Source organism: Drosophila guanche, unplaced genomic scaffold (genome assembly GCF_900245975.1).
Source record: "Drosophila guanche unplaced genomic scaffold, DGUA_6, whole genome shotgun sequence".
Taxonomy (NCBI): Eukaryota; Metazoa; Arthropoda; class Insecta; order Diptera; family Drosophilidae; genus Drosophila; species Drosophila guanche.
The window spans coordinates 802,666-824,235 of record NW_022995760.1 but is presented as its reverse complement, the minus strand read 5'-3'; the positions used below and the strand labels follow the sequence as shown (position 1 = coordinate 824,235).

The 21,570-nt window shown below is 43.0% G+C and overlaps 2 protein-coding genes and 1 long non-coding RNA gene across 26 annotated transcripts in view; 2 read left to right on the top strand and 1 right to left on the bottom strand.

Annotated features, from left to right (window-relative positions):
* The window catches only part of LOC117590752 (basement membrane-specific heparan sulfate proteoglycan core protein), an 88,522-nt gene extending 80,894 nt beyond the window's left edge, over nt 1-7,628 (bottom strand). For all 23 annotated transcript variants that reach the window (XM_034283683.1, XM_034283662.1, XM_034283670.1 and 20 more), the window contains exons 1-2: nt 7,558-7,628; nt 6,501-6,811 (exon numbers count right to left, since the gene is read on the bottom strand). In XM_034283683.1, the coding sequence (XP_034139574.1) occupies nt 6,501-6,620 (120 nt within the window). In that variant the 5' untranslated portion in view covers nt 6,621-6,811; nt 7,558-7,628. The remainder of the gene's footprint in view (nt 1-6,500; nt 6,812-7,557) is intronic.
* Nucleotides 7,629-12,357: 4,729 nt separating this feature from the next.
* On the top strand, nt 12,358-12,975 carry LOC117590703. The gene is made up of 3 exons (XR_004574322.1): nt 12,358-12,555; nt 12,631-12,759; nt 12,822-12,975. It is a non-coding gene; the product is annotated as an uncharacterized LOC117590703 (long non-coding RNA).
* Nucleotides 12,976-16,650: 3,675 nt separating this feature from the next.
* The window catches only part of LOC117590691 (PDF receptor), a 31,199-nt gene continuing 26,279 nt past the window's right edge, over nt 16,651-21,570 (top strand). The window contains exons 1-2 of one of the 2 annotated variants that reach the window (XM_034283590.1): nt 16,651-16,799; nt 19,677-19,845. The gene's annotated coding sequence lies outside the window, so the exon portion shown is untranslated. Of the gene's footprint in view, nt 16,800-18,995; nt 19,846-21,570 lie in introns of those variants that run through there. The other variant, XM_034283591.1, reaches the window with a different exon arrangement.

Genomic DNA, 21,570 nt, shown 5'->3' with positions numbered 1-21,570 from the left:
TATTTATCTCAAGAGACAGTTTTAGAAATGTATTACATATGTCTCTGAAAACACAAAACACCCTTGAACCGTATGGGTAGAAAAAGCGTATAAAATAATAATAAACTGTGGCAAACTTTGGCAGCTTCTTGGCTTCAGAGAAACCGGTTCAAAAGGGAGGCAGAGCTGGAGAAGACACTGTCGGACACACGATTTTTAGGCATGCAAATGTCAAGCGAAATATGCATTAAATTAAGATTCATCAAAGCCACGAGTGGCACCAAACGGACGAGGGCGAACACACTGCTTAAAGTTGCAGACCCATTCTTAAGGCACATTCCCCAGTATATTTTTCTGCTATCAGTCGTCGTCAGTCGTCGAAAACCTTATCAACTTGGCAACAACATCGGTGGAGCATTGCACAGGGTGAACGGGAACAGCCAAAAGCAACAACTGGGAATGCGGGGAAACTATGCCATCTACGATCGTACGTATTGTATGTACTACATATATGGTCTCTATATCTTATCGGCCCCTGACTCTACTTCTATTTACAGTGTGGAGTATTCCTCCCCAAAGATATCTCATGCGTCTATGCGTTTTGGGAACACACGCACACGCATTTTCATTAATTGTTTCCTATTCTCTCCCTTGTTTCTGTTGCTGTTTCGGTAATTAGTTTAATTTGTTTGCGGCCATACAATTAAATGGAGCGAATACAACAAAATAAAACAGACAGCACAAGAGATCGTCCGCTCATTCATTCATTTAGTGTTTGTCCAGAACATGCTACAATCCGGCAAGCGATGGAGACATTCATTTGATGACACTTCCGATTGAGGATCGATTATCTACAGACATTCTTATGATTGATCATCTTAAGAAAAGACACTTTTGGAAGTCTCTTTTGTGATTCGGAAACCATTAGCAGAGATCAAATCAAAATAGAATCGAATTTGGCGATTAGTTTTCGTATCCAGTTTGCCACAAGACAGCATAAACATATGCAAGACGCGTAGAGCCGCTGACTCGATGGCAAATTAACGAAATTTGCATAATTATGCATCGCATTTTGATTCGTGTTTGTTGCTGGCTGCTGGCTGCTTTGTTTTTTGTTGTGGCGATGTTTCATGTGGCTTTCATGCTTTGTTTGTTAATTAATTGACCATCGTTGGGCCATTTTTGTTTGTTTGTTATTTTTGGGAGTTTCGATTGTTGATTGCTGAATTTATTGTTAAATTAACGCGCGAGCTTCAATTGAGATGAAAAACAATTGAGAAATTCCATGGAATTTTATGGTCCATCTGCTCCTTCATCAGAGATTGTCATGCTCCAGATGCTGTCTGCCCCATGCCCCATGCCCCTTGCCGCCGTCCCATTGCCATGGATGATGCAACCAACTCCCATTCCCCCATCGATGTTGATGGGGAATTTTTTAATTTCCACCGAAATAATAATTTATGAAAAGACACAGCAGGCAGACCCAAAGAGCCAGTCCCATAGGCTGATGTCACCCGCATCATCAATGTGTCGCCAGACGGGGCACACCCTCGGGATCCATTCCCCATTCCCCATTCCCCTTTCCCCATCCTCGATCCATCGATATTGATTAACGTTCCATGGATCAGGACGCGCTCTCCGAATTTACATTCGCCTGGGCGTAAGTGGCAATCAAAATAAAGTTGATTGGATCTCAATTTTCAATCAATTGAAATGGTTTCCCCATCACATACATCCATCGATTAATAAATGGATCTGCAGCTGTATCTTTAGCTGTGGCCAAAATTGAATTTCAAAAGCGCGCTTCAAAGCGCAGCGACAACCAGTTTTCATTTACTGATCGAAAGATCCACCACTGGATTTTGTTGGGTGTGTGCCATTCCATTCATTATCCGAACCATACCGAAAGATATGGCAGCCGCAAACTAGTTTTCGAACTGATAAATCCATGTTTGGGAGATTCATTCCTCTGAAATGCTCCAAGAATGCAAACATTTATTACCATTTATCGTTAGGAAAATCTATTGATATTAAAGTCTCAAAAGGTGTTGGAGAAAACCACAGATAAGAAATATATATTTCCGATTCCAGAGATCATTCCGATTTCGATTATAAATCGCTTTATGGGATCCATCGAATGGATCTGCCCTGAATGTGGAATGAGGGTCGCACCCTGCTCCGATCTATCCAACCAACTGATCCGCCAGTGGAATATCAAGTGCACCCAAAATATATAATAGCTAACCCGACAAAATCCGCCCAAAGATTCACTTGTATTTTTCACACATTTCGCTCGTAAAAAGAAAAATTTGCCTAAATACAACATTTAAATGCACATTTGTGTGGATTGTCTATTGTGTGTGTGTTTTATGTTTTGTTTTAGATGACACAATAGAATATATATGCGATGGCTGTAAATTCTACATGTTCTATGATGATCCCACACACTAAAAGACGGACGAATGGGTGGACAGACGGACGGACGGACGGACGGACGGAGGCATTCCTGCATTTTGCAATAACTCAGAAGGCAAATTGCGACAGTTTGTCCCCCTGCCCCAGCACTGCTACTGAGTAACAGTCTGGGGCTGCTGCTGCTGCTGCTGTTTGCTGCTGGCTTCGGGGTGATAGTTTTTTCTATTTTCAACATTTACGCAATGCAATATTTAAACAATAATTATTGTTCATCCGCCACGAAACTCAACGCAAATGTACGATATATTTACACGCATACAGCGACACTGATACACAATCCATAGATACAATGGACACAGAGGCATCTCTTTCGAGTGCAAATATTAAGTTACAAACAAAGTGGGAGGCGTTGATATTCATACAGAAGTTTTGGAAAGAGATAGGTTTCCGAAAGGATGGAAAAATGTCAATTCAAAATACCAAGAGACAGAGAAAACACTTCTCTAGGTCTAGTTGTAGCACTCTCTCTCTCTCTCTCTCTCTCTCTCTCTCTCTCTCTCTCTCTCTCTCTCTCTCTCTCTTTCTCTCTCACTATCCCCTTCTCTATCCTGTCTTTCGCTGCTCAACAACATGAAATTCCAATGCTCTTTCCTTTTCGTGTGCTTTGTGTCTTGTATCTGCCTCTTGTGCTCTTGTATCTATATCTATTTTTAAACGTTTGCTTCATAGTCTGCCACACCCCTTGCCCCTGCCACACACATACACACACACACACACACACACACAAACTCTGTTGCAAGGGGGTATTACAAAATGCATGCGGAGGGACAGTGAATGTCTACGTCACTTGTTGGACGGCGGCCAGCGACGCGACTCCTTCTAGAAAGAAGAAGGAGGATGGGGAGGATGACTAATGGGCCCCGAAACTCTGTTTGATCGCATGTGGCTGGAAGGCTGACAGCAGGCGGAAGGCGAAAGGCGGAAGCCGAAAGCTTATGGCCAATCATTCAATCAACCAATCATCAGAGGGGAGAGACAGACAGGGAGACAGGGAGACAGGGAGATAGGGAGACACTTCAGTGACAGCTCTTCATGGCACTTGAATCATCTTTAAACATATTCCACTGATAGAATGTCTCTGAACTTGAGATTGAAGTGGCACAACAAAATAGGCAGAGTGTGTGGCAGGGCAGGGACAGGGCGCAGAGCGCAGAGCGCACAGGGGAGTAGTCGGAGTTGCGCTCGCGGAATGGCATAATATTTAAACAAATGGCTCTCATGGCTTTTTTCCATTGAAAAATTGCATGTGTGATGTGTGACGGGGCTCCCGTTGGCAACAGCTACAAAGATACAGAGATACATTAACAACTACACACATAAGCAGATACAAAGATACACAGCAACCATGCAGCATGTGTTGATCGAGATGTTGATGGTCCGAACATCTTGTGTCCATATGTTGCACAAACAAACAAAACCAAAAGCCGTGTGGCACACAACAGAAGAAGCACAAGCAAGAGAGCGTGAGGGACAACAAGCCGAAAAAGATACAAAGCTTGGGATACTCTAACGTGAAAGATACAAATGGATGATGAGCTTAAATCCCAATATTTCAAGCAATTTTCTTCCCAAAGTCTTGCAATACCACAAAACTCGAAGCACATCGAAAGAATCAAAGTTGTAAAAGCGATCATTCTTCTCTTTTGTTAAAAATTCGTAACAGCCGCTTTCTGGCCAAGGGTATGTCTATTTATCTTTTATTTTTCCTTTGATTTTTTGTTGGTGATTTATTTTTTGGGGATCTGTGGATGATGCAAATATTTTGACAGTTTGTTTGACAGACAAGTGGCATGAGGGACAGGGAATGAACAAGAGCAAGGGGTAGAACGAGAGCGAGAGCAGGCCAATCTGCAACAAAAGATGAGGCACACAAGGGATCTGCTCTGTAGAGGCACATTGTGACTCACAAATGTTTCAATGTAGAAACAATAAGGCAGGAAGATGTACCCAAGGATCTGCACGAGGAGAATGGCTTTCTTTTTTCACTGGTATCTTGGATCGTGTGTCCACCTGTGCGTATACGCAATGGTATGGACATGGATCCACAATACGCATACGCCTTGGCGGATGGGGCTGCAGCGGCACTTATCTATGGCACACTGCTGCCTGCTTACTGCCTGCTGCTGGACTCCCTTTCTGTTGTCAGTGACCCCATTTACAGTAAACTCCGCCTTTTGCTTTTTTCTTTGCCTTTACTTTTGCTTTTCCTTTTGCAGCAAAGTGTGTGATAAGACCATGGGATGGGGCAGTGGCAGTGCATTCGCGGCATGCGATACTATATTTTTTTGTATAAAGAAGGAATTAAATGGAATTACAGAGCTCTTTATAAGAATTTGGCCCCATTTTACAGGCTACTTCCGATGTGATAAAAACTTAAAAATGAAAACAATTTTTTATTTTTTTATTTGCTGCAGTAAATTTGCTACTCCAAATGGATCTGGAGATCATTCTTAGGCGATTTCATGGCAAACAACTTTCAAAGGAAATTCTCCTGGATTTTTCAGTTTTTAAATGAGTTGCTGCCTGCCATTCTTTAGGAATTTATGTGAATGGATCTGTGGTATTACTCTGGCTTCTGATTCCCTATCGATTCCCTCTACAATCGTCTAAGCGAGCCATACGCTACCCTTGAACTCTACAGTTTCCTGGGTACGAAAACCTCGACGGCAAAAACAGACGACAGACACAACGATAGACAGCAAGTGAATGAAAGACCCAACGAATCAAAAAAATGAACATATATTACATACTGAAATGATTTCGAATGTTAATTTAAGAAATTATTTCATTTGCAAGGCAACCAAACGACGGCAGGGGCACATCTATGGGCATACTGGGGCGGGCAACATGTCATTAACATGCCCCGTGATAAGGCAAGCAGCCGGTGCCGGTGCCAGTGCCGGTGGCCTATAATCGCGCCGGGCTCATTAAACGATGGACGTAGAGCCCCTCCAAAGGCATAGAGCCCCACCCAAAACGTAGGCCCCTCCTTATACCCACAAGAGACAGATAGAAATTTAAACAATCAACGCATTCATAATTGGCAAAAAAAACGTAGACAAATGAGGAATATTTTGGGGACAGTGATAACCCCTCTAGATGACCCCCAATCCGCCAGAGAGCTGCCAAAGCCGCAAGATTTCAGATTTCAGATTTCAGATTTGGTTTTTTTTTTGTTTTCTGTCGCCACAAAATCCGGTCTTTTAACAGTGACCCCCCTCAGCTAACATACGGGAATACATCCCACCCCTCTGTTAATGTTACTTTCCATCGGAATTTTAATGAGTTTTAAATGAGGTTCGGAGACGGGGAGAAAAACTATTTTCAAATCTTCTCTTGAGTGGTGGAAAGATGCAACCAATAAATGCTGCTTATGCTAATCTTTTTTTGTATGTGTGTCATGTGAAAAATAGTTCAAGTTCGTTCGATTCATTCGATTCGTTTTGGGGCACGACATTCGACATTCAACCAGAGAGCAGCGCCAAGTTGTGTCATCATCATCCGCATGAAGCACACATTCGAGAAATGGGGGACCTTAATAGTTTTAATCGTTTGATAACCAACAACATTTTCATTCGTAAAGTTTTGGTGACTTTTTCATTGAAATAAAACCTCAAATAAACTGGAATTTTTGATTAAAAGACTGTTGGGAATGTCTCAATAAAAGGATTTCTCCTAACAATATATCTCTAAAAATTGTAATCTTAAAGTACTCTATGAAAATTGAACAAGAAACCCCGAAATATTCAACTCGAACGAAAATACCTGACCCATGGGCCCAATTTGTGAGTTTAATGATAGTCAAAGGACGTGTATTAGGAATTTGAAAGTTTAAGGGATTCAAATCTTCCTGGCCAAGTTCCGTATTTCATGGAAAATATCTAAAAACATATGCATCCCTATTATGTGTACATGCAGATGTATTTGAGGCATATCCCAAGATATCTGTACTTAAGAAATTCCAAGACTCATTATGAGCACCAAATACATTTTTTGTAAGGGGATCGAGGGATGAAAGAAATATCCTCTGTGGCAACTTTACTCACCTTGGCATTGGTGAGCGGCACGTGGCAGGCATTCATCACTAGCGCCACCGCTAGGAGGCGCAACAGCAGCGACATCCGTCCCGTCACGATCCCAGACGCCTGGGACCCGGATGATCCCATCGCTTGTGTTGGGGGGCTTAGATTTTACTTTGGATTTTGTTGTTTTTGGTTTTTTGGCAGCTTTTACGGTTATAGGTACTTTGTGTGTGTGTGTGTGTGTGTGGGTGTGGTTTTAAGGCAGTTGTCGGTTCGATATTCGATATACTTGATGGGGTTAAACGGTAGGAAGACAGTGGTTTACGGTTATGGCACTGCAAAAACGGAGACAGGAAAGAGCGTTAAGAGAGAGGTGGAAAAACGTGCAGTTCAGCAGAATAGAGAAGATAGGCACAGGCAATGTGCGGTTGGGAGGGGAAATACACATATTCCCGAATCAGCGAAAAATTGTCATGAAATGGAAGACCCGAAAAAAGAGCCAAAGAGAGACAGAGATGGTTAGTGTGAGAGCAAGAGGAAAACAAAGTTCCATAGAAAAAAGCTTGGATCTCGTATCTCGGGAGCCGGATCGGAGCCCCCATTGTAGGGTGTCCTCCAGTGTTGAAGTTTTTCGTGTTTATTTTTCTTTTATTTCTTGTGCCACTTTTTGGTTTATTTTTTTGTGTTCTTTTGTGTTTTACATATCGCGCGCGTTGATTTTTACACCCGATCCCGCGACAAGAGATCCCGAAATCCGGTTACCCGGTTCCACTTTATGTTTTCTTCTTTTATTTTTTAGCGCGTCTCTTGATCAAAAAATTTCAAAAATACAAAAAAAAACTAGCAAGAAAATCTCAAGAAAATCACGCGAAAACGGACTACAAAAAAATTGTACAATTGTTTCTTTCGAGATGTATCCTTTTGGAGAGGTTATTGGAGGAGCACTTTGTGGGGGGCACTTGAAAAAAATATAGAACTTGGTGAATATTCTGTCGAGTGTGTTGTTGCACCTCCGTGGCAGAAAGGGTCTCAGAGTCTGTGTGTGTTTTGTTTAAGAGAAGGGGGGAGTGAGAGAACGCACCGAAAAGTGTGCGACCGCCTCGAACGATGGCGCGCAACCGAATGTGTAAGAACTTTGGGGCTGTGCCTGCGACACCGCTGCAAACGCCAGAGCCAACGCCAACGTTGGCGACGCCGCCGTCGTCGCTCTGCCGCCGAAGACGCTGCCAAGACACGACGAAACACGAGACCAGGTCCGAAACCGAAGCATTGAACAGCTACAGTGGAGCAGGGCACGGCAGGGGGAGCCCGAATGGCAGCGAACTTTTGCGTGCTCTTGTTATTGTTGTTGTTCCTGAAAGCCTAACGGCGCTTAAGTGGGTACGGAGACAGCGACAGCGACAGCGACAGCGCAGCCAACGCATGCATTTGCAAGCCTGTTGCGTCGAGTGCAACTCCCTCTCTCCCTCTCCCGCTGGTTCGCGGTGCACTCTCTCCCTCTATTTCTCTGGCTGTGTGTGTCTGCGTGGGTGTCAGCGCACGCAAAGTCTATAGCGCTTGCTCTTTATCAAGAGCAGGATGCACATTTCGGCTGGCTTCGTGTGCGGGAGGTAGAGAAGCTTTGGGCGGTCACCGCACCTGGCCCCTCACCACCTCCACGCCACACACTCACTCTGTAGGTCAACTGATAAAAAAGAGCAAGAGAGGGAAGAGACGCCGAGACTCCGCGAGAGCCGATGCTCTCTACTCATTTCATTTCTTTCTCACCTTTTGGGGATACCTTTTGGCGGAGGAGGGTATGCTGATTCTCATTAAATGTTGGAAAAACTCGAAGAAAAAAGGGGCCACAAAGATCATCTATTTTATGGCACGGAATTGTTTATGGCACCACTTCTAGTCTCGTTAAAATCATTCGTTTGTATGTATATAATTATACCTAGCTCTCACCATTTTAATTATAATTGTGAGATCATGATGTCATCTGCAAAGGAGTATCAAAGGTTCGACACCCAAAGGCCATAACTTCTCTTTGTTTGTGTTTGCTTTTTCATTTGCAGCCGGTTTGGGATTTCACACTGAAAAACGGAAAAGCCAAAAAAGAAACGCTCTCTCATAAGGAAGAAGAAAGCAAGCCAGGGATGGTTCAGACCAAATAAGTACACAGTTGTTCATCATTCTATTAGCATTTATAGTTTGATAAATATCGAATATTTCCAATAATCGCATAACTTGTAATATTTGATATAATCATTTAAAAATGGCAGGTTATTTATTTATTTTCTATTATTTTGAATGATGGTTTCTTTTGATGTTGTTTAATCCGCAGAGTTAAAAATTCTTCTGGCTTTTTTGCAAGTGTTCTAGCTATCCGTTTTCTGTATAGATATTCTGCGGTGTCCGTAGGAGCAGGCGGACGGAGATTAGACAGTCAACGACGGTTGTTTATCCCAAAAACAGAAGGAAAATGCAAATGTGAGTGCAACCGAAACGTGTGCAGCTGTTGGGGCTTTTCACATTTCCCGACTCTCTGACCGTTCCCAGAATATCTGGTGTGTTTTAATGGTACTTCTCCGTGCGCATCCACTGCATTTTTGATGAATAACAACACGACTGATGAGAAGAAGACGACGGAATACCAATGGTGGGGCCAATTGCATGTGGAAAGATGGGTCATTGGGACTACAAAAAAAGTCCCAAAACTACATAATTCGTTGCTGTTTTGATAACTTATAAATACAAATTGTAACCATTTTAATTGTATAAGTCCAATACATATTTCTATAAAAGTTCTCAAAAATGAGTTTGTTGCAAAGTTCAGTTGTTATTTTTTCGTTTTAAATAAGTACCATAATTTTGAATGGTAATTCATTCAGAGTCAGCCCAGTTCCATGTAAAATTGCAGCTAAAACTGATCGACATTTTAGGTAGTCCGCCTTGTACGGTTGCGAAATCAGTTGACAACACCACAGAGAGGCGAAAACTCACACCACACCACAGAGCATATTCAGACACCCAGAGCATTGCGGCCTTCCCATTGGCGCCGGTGACCCGTTGACATCCCAAAACCCACGCATGCGTCGAGCGGGCCAGCCGGACCTGTAGGTGAACACCCAATGTGGGTCTCGTATGGAAACGGCCGTCGACCAATCGACACGTTGCGATTTTTGTGTGTCAGTGTCGTCGCCCCTTCACACCCTTCCAGAATCCAGAATCCCGAATCCAGAATCCCGAGAATTGAGAATCCAAAATCCAGAATCGAAAGCCAGCCAGAATCGAGTTTCCAGTATGCATACACATGTCCAGCTTAGTGGCGCCTTTTGCGAATTGCCACAGCTTCCGTTGTTGATAAACTGTGTGGCTAAAAATACTTAAACACCCAATTATTTGGTTGCCGAAAGATGCGACCGGGTGCCACTATCTCATCTCTATCAGCTATATAGCTCTATAGCTCCATGGCTCCACACTGTATACGGATGAGTCCATCGGTATCATAATGTGTTCGTATTTGGAACACACACACACACACACACACATACATAAATATTTATAATTTTTTTTGGGGATGTCAAGCGGGGCCACCGCTACCTTATCGCAAGAACTCAATGAAATTGGAACAAATGCTGGAATAAATCGAGTGTCGACTCTCCATTCGGTAAAGGTTATCGGTTATCTATGGGGCCGGGAGAAACCCTGACAACAGATTCCTAACAGCGGCGCGCAGCCTTCTAATTTCTGTTGGAATGTTAAAGCCGGCAACCGAACAGAAATTCACCACACCAAAAGCCATATGCCATATCTGGCCAAAAGCTGTCACAGTTTTAGGGGAATAGACGGATAGCACTTGAAAGCTTGCAGTCAAGTCAACTCAAAGCTTTTTCTGTTGTGCTTTTCGTGGGGGCTTTTAAATGCATTAATGGCTGCTAAGTGGGTGAGAGATGGATTTAATATTTCATTTATAATTGTCATTATGCCAAAAGCAAAGTCCATGCGTAACCAAAACGGGAGCCACAAGGTTACCTTATGCAACCATTGGCAGCGCAGCTGCTTGGAAAGATGCTTTGATTGATTCATTGAAAGGAAAATTAGATAATTGTCAGTCATGTAATTGCGGCATCAAGTCATTCATTCAGTGTTAAAACTCGGCAACCATTGTTGTCATTGTTTTGATTGGTTGGTTGCTTCCCGGTTCATTTATTCTGATAGATGCCTCGTATAGTCAACCATTATATCCGTGTCAAGGCTGATGTACAGTGCAGACCACGAATAGAACGAACTCTCGCATTCAAGGCGAATGGTCATGCATTAACGCGAGTGACTTTTGAATAATGTAAAACACACAATTAGATTCCAATTACAAATACAATAAAGTGGCGAGCGCAGCGAAATGCTGAAGGAAAATCATTTTGCTTTTACCATGTGGCAAGAAGAGGATAACACGTGACTAAAGGAGAGCTACGGTGGCATGTCGATGTAAATATTAAGTATACGAACACCACAGAAATTAAAACGAAAGCGGAAACGGAAGCCCCTGCAAGTGGGCAACACAAAATGTGTGAGTACGGGTATATGGGGTAAGGGAAAGTGCCACAAGCCACAAAGCAGTGATCTGAGAGCTGCAGAGGCAGTGGCAGCGGCAGCACCCCTAAAGGGTTCTGGGCTGGTGCGTTTGATGCTGAGAACTTGGTCGAGAAATTCCAAAGAATTCGATGGCTGAATGCACGTTGCAGACCCCACGGACACCGCTAAAGCTTTCAATATTTATTCCTTTTTAAACGGTTTATTTTCGCTGTCATCATTTGTCAAATAAGTGAAGGCAACAAAGTATATAATAACCATGGAAATTCTGAAAATAGAACTCAAAGTCTTTCTATCTCAAAAGCCAGTCCTATTTTGTGGGGAAACTCCTTTGACCCATTCAAATCTTGTCCAATTTTGAGTACTCAGTTTGAAGTGGTCTCAATGGAAACACCCTAAATTCGTGTCATGAATGTGTGGGTTTTGTGGGTTATCCGCAAAAACCTTTGTGTGGAAATTGTATTTAATTTTCATGGCTTTCACAACTTTTATTGATGACCTTTGGATGACAACACAGCGAGCCCTCGCACTCCCCTGAAATCAAATTGCTTTCATTTAATTAATACGAAATGTAATGAAATTGTAATTCCTCAAAAGTAACTGCAAAATGTGGCATATTGATGCGGAGAGTGAAGTGTATTGGAGTCTAAATGCAGACACAAAGCCAAGGCCAGTTTCTGTCTTTAATTAAGCTAAAAGCTAACGAAAAGGTCTTCCCAAACAATTAGCAAACACTTTGGCAACGTGAAGTAAAGTCCTTCTGCCTGTGTATCTTTGTGTCTGTCAGTCAGTGAGGAGCTCCTCCCCGGTCCAAACAAACAGGCGACAAGAAATAACTTTGGACAACAATTGCACAACAATTTGGGGCATGGCCATGTTGAAAGGGGGATTGATTGTCATTCGTTGGGGGGAAAGTTTTTTGTGATTTTGGTTGGCTGCTGTTTGGCAACATGCAACTTGTTAACCTGCCACTTGTTTGGCTGCCACTGCAGTTTCTCTACGTTTTAGACATTTTACGCAACCGAGTCCAGGGCTGCTCTATGGACGCATTGCAGTGGATGCACAATAAAAGAGAGCCTAACCCGTGGGCGCTGCCGCATGACGCAAGACACCAATCTTTAGAGGATAGATTGATTCACAGCTTTGCTTCAAAGCTCCTTCGACTAGGCCGCCGATAACCCATCGATAATTCCATTTTCTATGAGCTAAAAAAGTAAATCCAGTCTCTCACAATTCTGTCATCATGTACTCTTTGACTTCTTGATTATATTTCAGAAACAATTCAACCATTCGTTGACTTCCATTCCTTCAATACAGAGCTCAAAATTTTACAAAATTGTTTTGTTCGAATCTATTGAGTACAAAATATACTAATTTACGCTCAAACATGGACGAGCTTTATCCGGTAATACGCGAGTTTATGGTCGTTTGTATAACAGCATTTATTGACGGCCTGAACATTGCCATAAACTTTTGGAGTGGCATGGACGCGTACACCCAGCAGGTAAGCACAATGCTTCTGCTACCCTACAAATCCCTCCGATGCTGATCTGAGCTCTTGGTATTGTCTATCCCCCAGCCGAAAGACTGCAATTGCAACTGCTCTGAACCCCCAAGCGACATGCAGCAGCAGGAACCAGCTGTTGATGAGCTATAAACGGAGGACAGGCCACGCCACAAAGTTTGACGGAGTAGCATCAAAAGCGCGGTAAGCTGGACACAACAGATCTCAACTCACAATCCTTAGCTAACATTTTCCTGGATCCTTAGCCAACATTTGCTTTGATCCGGAACAGGGAGCAGCGGAAGGTCTGACCAGAACCACGATGGATTCGAATAAGTGGACACCATCTTTCATACAAAACTTTAGACTAAACTTTCGACTAAACCACAGGAAAAAAAAAGAATAAAATAAAAATTAATATACCACATAATAAAATAATAATATATAATATAATAATATAATAATAATATAGCTTGAAATTAATTGTAAGTTCAAAGTTCAAAGAGATGGTTCTTCAGGGTTTGGTGAGGGTCTTTCAGGGATCGCCTGTCGCTCGCAAATTGCGGCAGGGAGCTCTGTCTCCTAGTCTACTAAGATTCTTTACTTCATTTTGAACTCAATCGAAATGGCTTCGATGATTTAGCGCGCGCATGGCCCCCGCCCCCGCCCCCGCATTTTGTGCAGTTTTTGCCATTTGCTAATTTATAATCTCCAAGCCCATAATAAACATTCAAAGACAACAGCTGACGGTGGATTATTATTCATCAAAGGCCGAAAATGCTGGAGATGATTTCCATTAACGGCAAATCCAAAAATAGATTTCTTTGAGCCACTACGCGGCGCCAATTTTGTATACCACGAAGCTTGGATACTCCATGATCTCCTTGGCCCCCGGGGGTATGTCACTTCTGGAAGGGCATTATAATTTCCTATCCGATAAGAGCAGTAGAACCTCGATAGAGTTTTGTTCCTCTTATCCCACAGAAAAAAACCAGCCTGTGTTACACCACCAGAAATAGCAAGTGGAAACTATTGCTGCCACCGATGAATGGATGGTTCTGTTTTCCTGTTTTGTTTTATGCACAAAATACTCCCCGTAATGCTCGCCTGGTACTCGGGTATTGTTTTGTTTGACCGGCTAAATGAAGATTTCCCCTACCCCACCCGGCATTTTGTTGTGTTTATGTTTATTTTCTGCTCAGGTAATTAAAAGGCAATCAAAAGGCAAATAGATTCTCGAACTTTGGGGCACCTGTGCCACGGTCGCACTCCCTCTCTCTCTTTCTCCCTGTCTCTTCCACTCTCTGTTAGTGTTATATCTCTTGCTGTATTTTCCCGTCTCTTTTACTCTTGGTCTAACTTTCGCTTTGGTACTTGTCAACCATTTGGGTGCTAAACGAGAAACGATAAAAAAAGGCGCAACACAAAATCACTTGGAGGCGTCGTTCTGTGTATACCCTACACATAAATAGACAATTAAAGTTAACCAAGAATGGCAAATTCCAAAAAAGAGTTCTTAGAGGAGTCCATATAGTTCAAGTGACTAAGTTTTGGGTGTGATTTGGAGGAATAATACACATCAAGAATATCAAGAATGGCACATGTCTCCATTCAATGGCAACATTCCATATACCCATCCATGGCCTGGAATGGATGAGAGAGCGGTACAAAAATATTCTGCTTTGCTGTCGGGCTAATAAATGTTTCGCTGTAAATCTAAACAAAACAGAAGCAACAGCAAAAGCAAACGCAGAGCAGAAGCAGAAGCAGAAGCAGAAAAGAAGCAGAAGCAAAGCTGAAGCATCAGGGTAATAAAAATGATATTTTTTTTGGGTGTTCGTGTTCGTTCGTTTTTGGGCTTTGTTTTAATCTAAACAAATTTCTGTTGCCAAACGCGAGGCGGCGGCACAACTGACAGTCGTAAAAATTGTGTACCAAAATCATAATGAAGGCCCGACATGCCCACTGCATACCCTATTCTCCGAAATGGAACCAACATCATTATCTGAAGAGTTATGGAAAGACTTGGCAATGTATGTAATTGTCGTCTGTAATTAGATGTCTACTTAAGCGCGAAGAACCTTGAATTAATCCCTCGAAAAGGCACCTTTTTAATGTGATTTTCCTTACCCGGAGATAGAATTTGTAAGAACAGTTGTAAATCCTTTGCAGAAATTTCCACAAGCCAAAGAACTCACTTAAATTTTAAAGTTTGCCGTTGTCTTGCAAGTGAAAGTCAAAGGAGTGCCCAGGAGTTGCAGCAGCTGTGGACCAAGGACACTCCGCTGACAGTCAATTTAACGGTTCATTTGCACAGGAAGTTTCCTTTTTGCTCCATTTTGTTTATTTCTGCTCCTCCGCTATATTCTCGACTCTTGTCTGTTCTCTGCTGTGATTTGGAATGGTATAGAGAGAGCGGAAATTGCATCAGCGGAATGCAAAAACACCCAGGAGTCGCAGGATGCCGAGGCACTTAGAGAAATATTGAGAACTGCATCAAAATCAGTGCACGGAATCGAAATAAATCGTAATATGCGCTCACTAAAATGTAAAAGTACTTACAAAAATAACAGACAGCGGGAGGGAGGTAAAACCAAAAGGGGTTGGCGGGTAAGATAAGTTGTGCTGGAGCTGCCAGGGTAGGGCTGTGTGGCAGGTGGCTGCAGCGGCCCTTCATGGCGATGACGATGATGAGAATGACACAGAAAAGCGACAGATTCTGATTATTATAATGCACGCAAGCGTTTTGCTCCACTCAAAACAGCAGCAGCAACACCAGCAGGCAGTAAAATGTGACACAAACCGAAACAACAAATACCCTAGACTAGCGAAACTCAACCCCCAATGAGTTACTCCTGTATCGATGCCAAATGCCAAATATATTTAATAAATACATAAATATTTTGCACCACTTTTATAGACTTTTGTCATGGAAACACACAGAAATATAATCACAATAATATCTTCATATGGGAAAGTTAAGATAACTCTCCCCCCATAGATATTTATGGTTCGAGGGTTATGCAATGCTTTAGTTGATTTAGATTTTCATTCATCTGAATGGTTGCTATAAGATGGCGGGGAGACAGCTGTAGGGCAGGAGGGCACGGGTATGAGATGTCATTTGTTTCATTCATCCTCTCGTACCCTGGTCATGCCCTGGGTATCTGGGGTATCTGCTTGCTGCTGTAACGGAATGAGGGTTATCCATCGTCAAATGTCAAATGGCAACTTCCAACTGCCAAATGTCAAGTGCCACCTGCCACTTGCCACCTGCCACTGACTCAATTAGTCGGCACATTGTCCGACTCTATTTTTAATTTCTTTCAACTTTCTTTTCCTTTGAACTATCTTATGCTTTTGCTATCCTGCTTTTTTGCTCCTCTTTGAATCGGTTGGAGGATAGCAAAATGTACTTTGTGCAGGGCAGCCCGTAATTGCAACTAGAAAAATGAGTAAAAGGTTAAAAATATCTGTTGGGTTTTGCATTAGCTGCTGAAAGGATTCAAACTATGGAAAAATCCAACCATTTATAAGCATTGCACAAGAATATCTCTTACGAGTATTCTAATCATTCATAGACAATCAATCGCATAATCGATTCAAAAATCAATTAAAAAGATGAGCCCGCGATAGGATTGCGTAGAACAGGAAGCAATCGTTACAGTTAAACAGTTAAATCTAGTACCTAAAAGATGCAAATGCATCTGAATAGATTCTTGTTGAAGTATCTACATATTCCCCATACACAATGCTGTTCCATGTTGCTATCTTGTTGCAGTTGCACCTTCGCCTTGTTGCTTGTTTTGTTTTGTTTTGTTTTGTAGTATTTTGTTCTTACTTATCTCTCCCTTTCGCTGTCTTTATTTAATGTTTGTTATTGCATGTAGGTGTAGAAGTCTCTCGTTGTTTTCATGCACCGTAAAAAAAGGCATTTTGTGCTTTCTCTGCTGCATTTTGATGCTAGCTCAATGCAACTCAATTTCTCCAAGTGCACTTGTTGCTTCTCATTACAGCATTCCGCCGGCATGGAATCTTATTTTGGGTGGGCACTGTTTGAAGTCGTCTCTCATTTCAATTTCAGTTCCATTCCGACACTCAGCGACGCCTGATCTCAGTGTTCCCTCGGACCCCACCGCCTGCTGGCCAACAAATTTCCCTACGGTTTCCCCTGCCCCGCACCCGCGTCTAATTCGTCCGGCGTGTAAATAAACGCAGCGAGGAAAAAATAATTAAACAAATCTGTAAATAATATTTGCCTCAGTGCCCCAGATAAGCCGGGTATAAGTCGCTGATAGATAGAGGTGATAGAGGCAACCCATGGTTCAGGGTCGCGTTCAGGTTCCAATGCCAGTCGCTGTGACAATACAGTGAATGATCTGTTGAGAGGACAAACAACAGCTGCGAGGGTATGGCTTGGCAAAGTATTTGGTATTGGCTTTAAAGCGCTTTAATTGGTCTCCAGGGTGTGCTCTAGGAAGTGTTCAAATGTATCTAAAATGCTTTATACTCTCCTCTATTGTTCTTACTGTGTTTCCTCTAAGAACTGTTCTCCTCGCCTTTTGCTGTCACTCGTAACTCTTCGGATTTGCCTTCCTGATTTTTGATTTCAGCCTAAACAAACACCACGACTGAGCAGCGCATCTAGTATTTGCTGGTGCTCTGGCATTTGAGCAGCAGCCCCATATTTCCTCCACGCATTACATACAGAGAGCAGTGATGGTGGTTCTTGGCAGTCCGTCCGTGATGCTCCGTCAGCCACTGACTAGTAATTAAACACTGCAGGCCGCTGTCGGCACAGTTTTTTCTTCCAATTTGTATACACTTCCAGCGGTGTGGATTGGATAATGGCAGCTCAGAGTAGTTGTGGCGTGAACAGCATTTGGATTTGTGTGCAAAAATGCAACTAAATCTTACAGTGTGGAGAGTCTTACCCTGGCAAGTGTGCATGCGAGTTTCCCTAAAGGGTATTTGGTGCTTCGGCTTGAGCAAAGCCCAGGCACGTCTCTTGCTAGTTTTTCCATTTATTAGGCCCAGCGCTGAAATAAAAATAAAGCAAGTGGCATATGCTTGTGTAGACGCAGCTGCAGACGCCTGGGATACCCTGTAAGCGACTTAAAGAGTAGAGCTGGCGCAAGTCCGAATATACTGGAAGGCATATCCTGTACACAAGACAGGCAAATGGGCAAAATGTGACGGAATGTGAGTGTAACGAATCGAATCGAAATGAAATGAAATGAAACGAACAATAGGTACGAATAGGAGTCGCCATGCCATACCCCATGCACCATGCCACACGCCACACGCCACACGCCACACGCCACACGCCAAGAGATGCGAGCAGCGGAAACGTGACTAGGCCAATGTTAAGGCCACTGACGTCGGTCGGTCGGTTGTAACTCTTGTGGATGCTGCAACTGTGCCGCCGCTGTGCCTGCCACACATTGACGTGGGCACATATCTCCGTGTGCCTTTGACAGGCAGATTGAAACGCGCCCAAAATACTCGCCTGCTCGTATGCGGAAGATATGTGCTGCGGACGGGTGGCCGCTTGCCACATAGGAAAAGAAGTGTATGCCTATATATAGAGAGTAAAACTGCAGACACTGCCAGAATCTGGCTCTGGGGCTGAGCTTCTGGAAGTCCAGGATTCTGGGGGTGCAGCACTGGCAGGATCCAAATCTGCTTTGCAAGTGGCAAATATAATTCACCGAACGTGCGCGCTCATTGACATCTGCAGAGTGGAGCCCAAGGGATGTTGGGAACCAAGAATCCACTCAACTACGATTATCTGTCCAAAAAGCAGGCAACGCCTGGGCGGAGGCTGCACTCTAAATATTACTTATCCATTCAGCGGTAACCTAATAGTTCCTACAGTAATTCATTTGGGATATGGATGCCCAATGGCTTCCACCCATAAACTAACCGTTGAAATTCAAATAAACTGTGTGAAACTTTAGCGAAATGTGCATAAAACCGCGAGACACAAACAGCTGTTGATGAATACGCATGGCTACTTAAAGGATTACAAGTGATTGCAAGCCGGTGGCCACCAAGGACAATACCCAGTGGCAGAGTTTAGTGAACCCGCGAGGGGCAAGCGAAACAGAAACAGAGGCCGCATGGAGCCAGGTAAACGAAAGGACCAACGCTGCAGCGTTTGGGGTTGCTTCTCTTCCTTGCCGCTGAATGTTGGGGGGGTACATTTAAGGGGGTCTTTGGAACTCGATTACATTGCAAGTGGACAGATATTTGCTTTGCAGTGACCATGGAGTTACTTAGAGTGCGGCAGCGCCCTTCGGTCAGGCTTGGGCTGACTGTTTCCCATACCTTCCACAACAGCAATGGCAGCAATATTAATATATTACTACTACCATCTATTGAAGAAGATTTTGATGTTTTGATTTTAATTTGCATTTTGACGAATTTGCATGAGTTTGTATTTGAATTTTCAGTGTGCATTCGCATGAATGTGCGTTTGTTGTAACCGGGAATTTATTTTCACTTTTATTCCACCGCCGCCTGCCTTGCCTGACCTGCCGAACAACTGTAAACAGTGAGCAAACAGGCAAACAAACGGTACAACTTACAATGCAACCAGTGTGAGAGAGAGCGGTCAGAGGGGTGTCCAACAGCGACAGGCACAGTGACATAGAGAGAGATAGAGGGCGCGAGAAGAGAGCATGCAGCTAAGCTATCGCTTTGGCCGTTAAATGCAGGCAGTTGCACCCGCACACGAGTACGAGCACGAACACGAAACACGAAGCACGAAACACGAAACATGCTGTGACATGGCCAAAACAGAGACAGAAAGATGGAGATGAACTCGCACGTGTTCGTGCGCTGCTCGTCGGTTTGGCTGGGTGGTGCTCGTCGGGTGCGGTGCCGTCATCGGGTGCCGTGGTAAAGGATAAGTTGCTCAGATGCTCGCTAGATTCTGTCATAACGGTTTTGGCATTCGTGGCGCACGCTACGAACCAGAAGCAGCGCCAAGCAGTGCACAGAGATAAAACCGTTATTAGTGGTTATTTTGTTCAAATATTTTGTGTTTGGAAAACGTTTTTCAAAGTGAATAAAAACAAGTAATTTGTTGATGTCTCTTTTTTTTTTGTGCTTGCGAGTGTTACAAAAATAATTCAACTTCTAAACGAAATATCAGCTTACAAAAAATAGTCCCAATCCCATAAACCATAAAAACTTGAACTGACCAAATATATTTGAGAACGAACGAACAGCAAAAGAAGACCAGAGCCAAGAGTCGGACAGCTAAACGCCAGAGGCCATAGTTGGGTGAGTGTTCTGTTATCCAAAAGGCCTAAAGACTGTTTAAACAGTTGAAATGCCAATTACCATTTCAGAGATAAAAAAAAAAAAACACAACGCAATTATTTGCCCACAAATTAACAGAAATGTTTGCCCAAAGTTCCTTTATGGTTTTTGCTTTTGCTAAATGCCGGTTATTATTCATGGCCCGCCCGCCCTTTCTTGTGTGGTAATACTTGCATATGTATAATAATCAGGGAAATAATCCATTGAACAAAGTCTTCAATTCAGGAATAATGACATTTGCTTCATTCATGCTTGAAGTGTTCCTCGAAGTGTATCGAATTTTCAGAAATCTTGCCATTGAAACAGTTTTTGTTGAAGCACTTTGTCTCTTAGGTTTCTCTGTAAAAGCTTGAGTTGTTTTGAAGCGAATGATATCGGATATCAATGAAACATTTAATGCCTTAAATTTTCATTTAGATACCATTTCAGTCAAACATTAAAATTCAGTTGCCTCAAAACTCTTTATTGGCTCTTGAAAATATTCATTAATATAATCTTTTAGTCGTGTTATTCCTTTAAAACCCCTAGGTACCCTTTTTTACTTTATTTATAGTCAAAATAGAAAATGTATTGCGCTGTCCATGTCATAGCTTGTTGTGGGCATTGTGGCATACCACAAAATGCATCCGCAGATGCCACTCTCAGTTCTAAATATTTATATAGAGGTCGAACTGAATTTACTTGCAACTCAAAATGTTAAATGGAAAGCGGAAAAGCGTGGGCAAATTTGAGTTTAAGATTATACATTTATAAATTGATTTAAATACCTGAAGGAAATTCAGGGTATTTGCTTCTTCCTTTTCTATTACTGCTCTAAAATTTTCAGTGGCACTGGCAGTGGCATATCTATATCCTAATCATTTACGAACCAAATATTTACTCGTGCCACTCACTGTATAAATATCTAGGGTTCCGTTCGTTCCCATTGTGAGATAAATACTCCCACTCCACTCCATGGCCGAGACCGTTCCCACTTCCTCAATCCCAACAAACACACAAAACAGAATAGAATTGCATTCATTTTTCCTTCTGCTGCCTTCATCTGCATCGTGTATATATGGCAGGATGTGGAATGCCCAAGACCCAGGACCAAGACCAAGACCAAGACCAAGACCAAGAAAGGAAACGACATTTTGTATTTATATTTCGAGCGCGAGTGAGTGTGTGTGCGTGTGTGTCTGGCTGTGTGTGGTAGCATCTGTCTGTGTATATCTGTGAGTGTCTGTGTATATTTGTATCAGTCTGTGCTCGTTAGCAGTGTCCAAAGTGCCGTCGTGAAGTGTTTTTGTGCTGCTGTACTGCAGCAGCGCCTCTAAGCGGCCCTGACTTTCTAATGAACTGCAACGGTGGACCGACAATGGACGACCGCCAGGGCACATGTTTCATCATCTGCTCCGTTACCTCCTCCACTCATTATTGGAACAGCACAGGCCCTTCCCTACCCCGGAGTGCCCAACGGGTGGTGCTTAAACGTTCTCGGAATCAAATTGTGCTACTTGCGGCAGGCACTGTCACATCTGCTTCAGGAATCTAACTGGGTCCTGTTTTTGGGGCCACGGCAGCAGGGACAAGGAAATGGGAATGGCACCATTTACCACTTTTCGTCATCGTCCACAAACCTCAGAGCTAAGGAGGAAGACTGCAGGCGAGGCACAACTAAAATTGCTTGAATGCAACGACCCATGG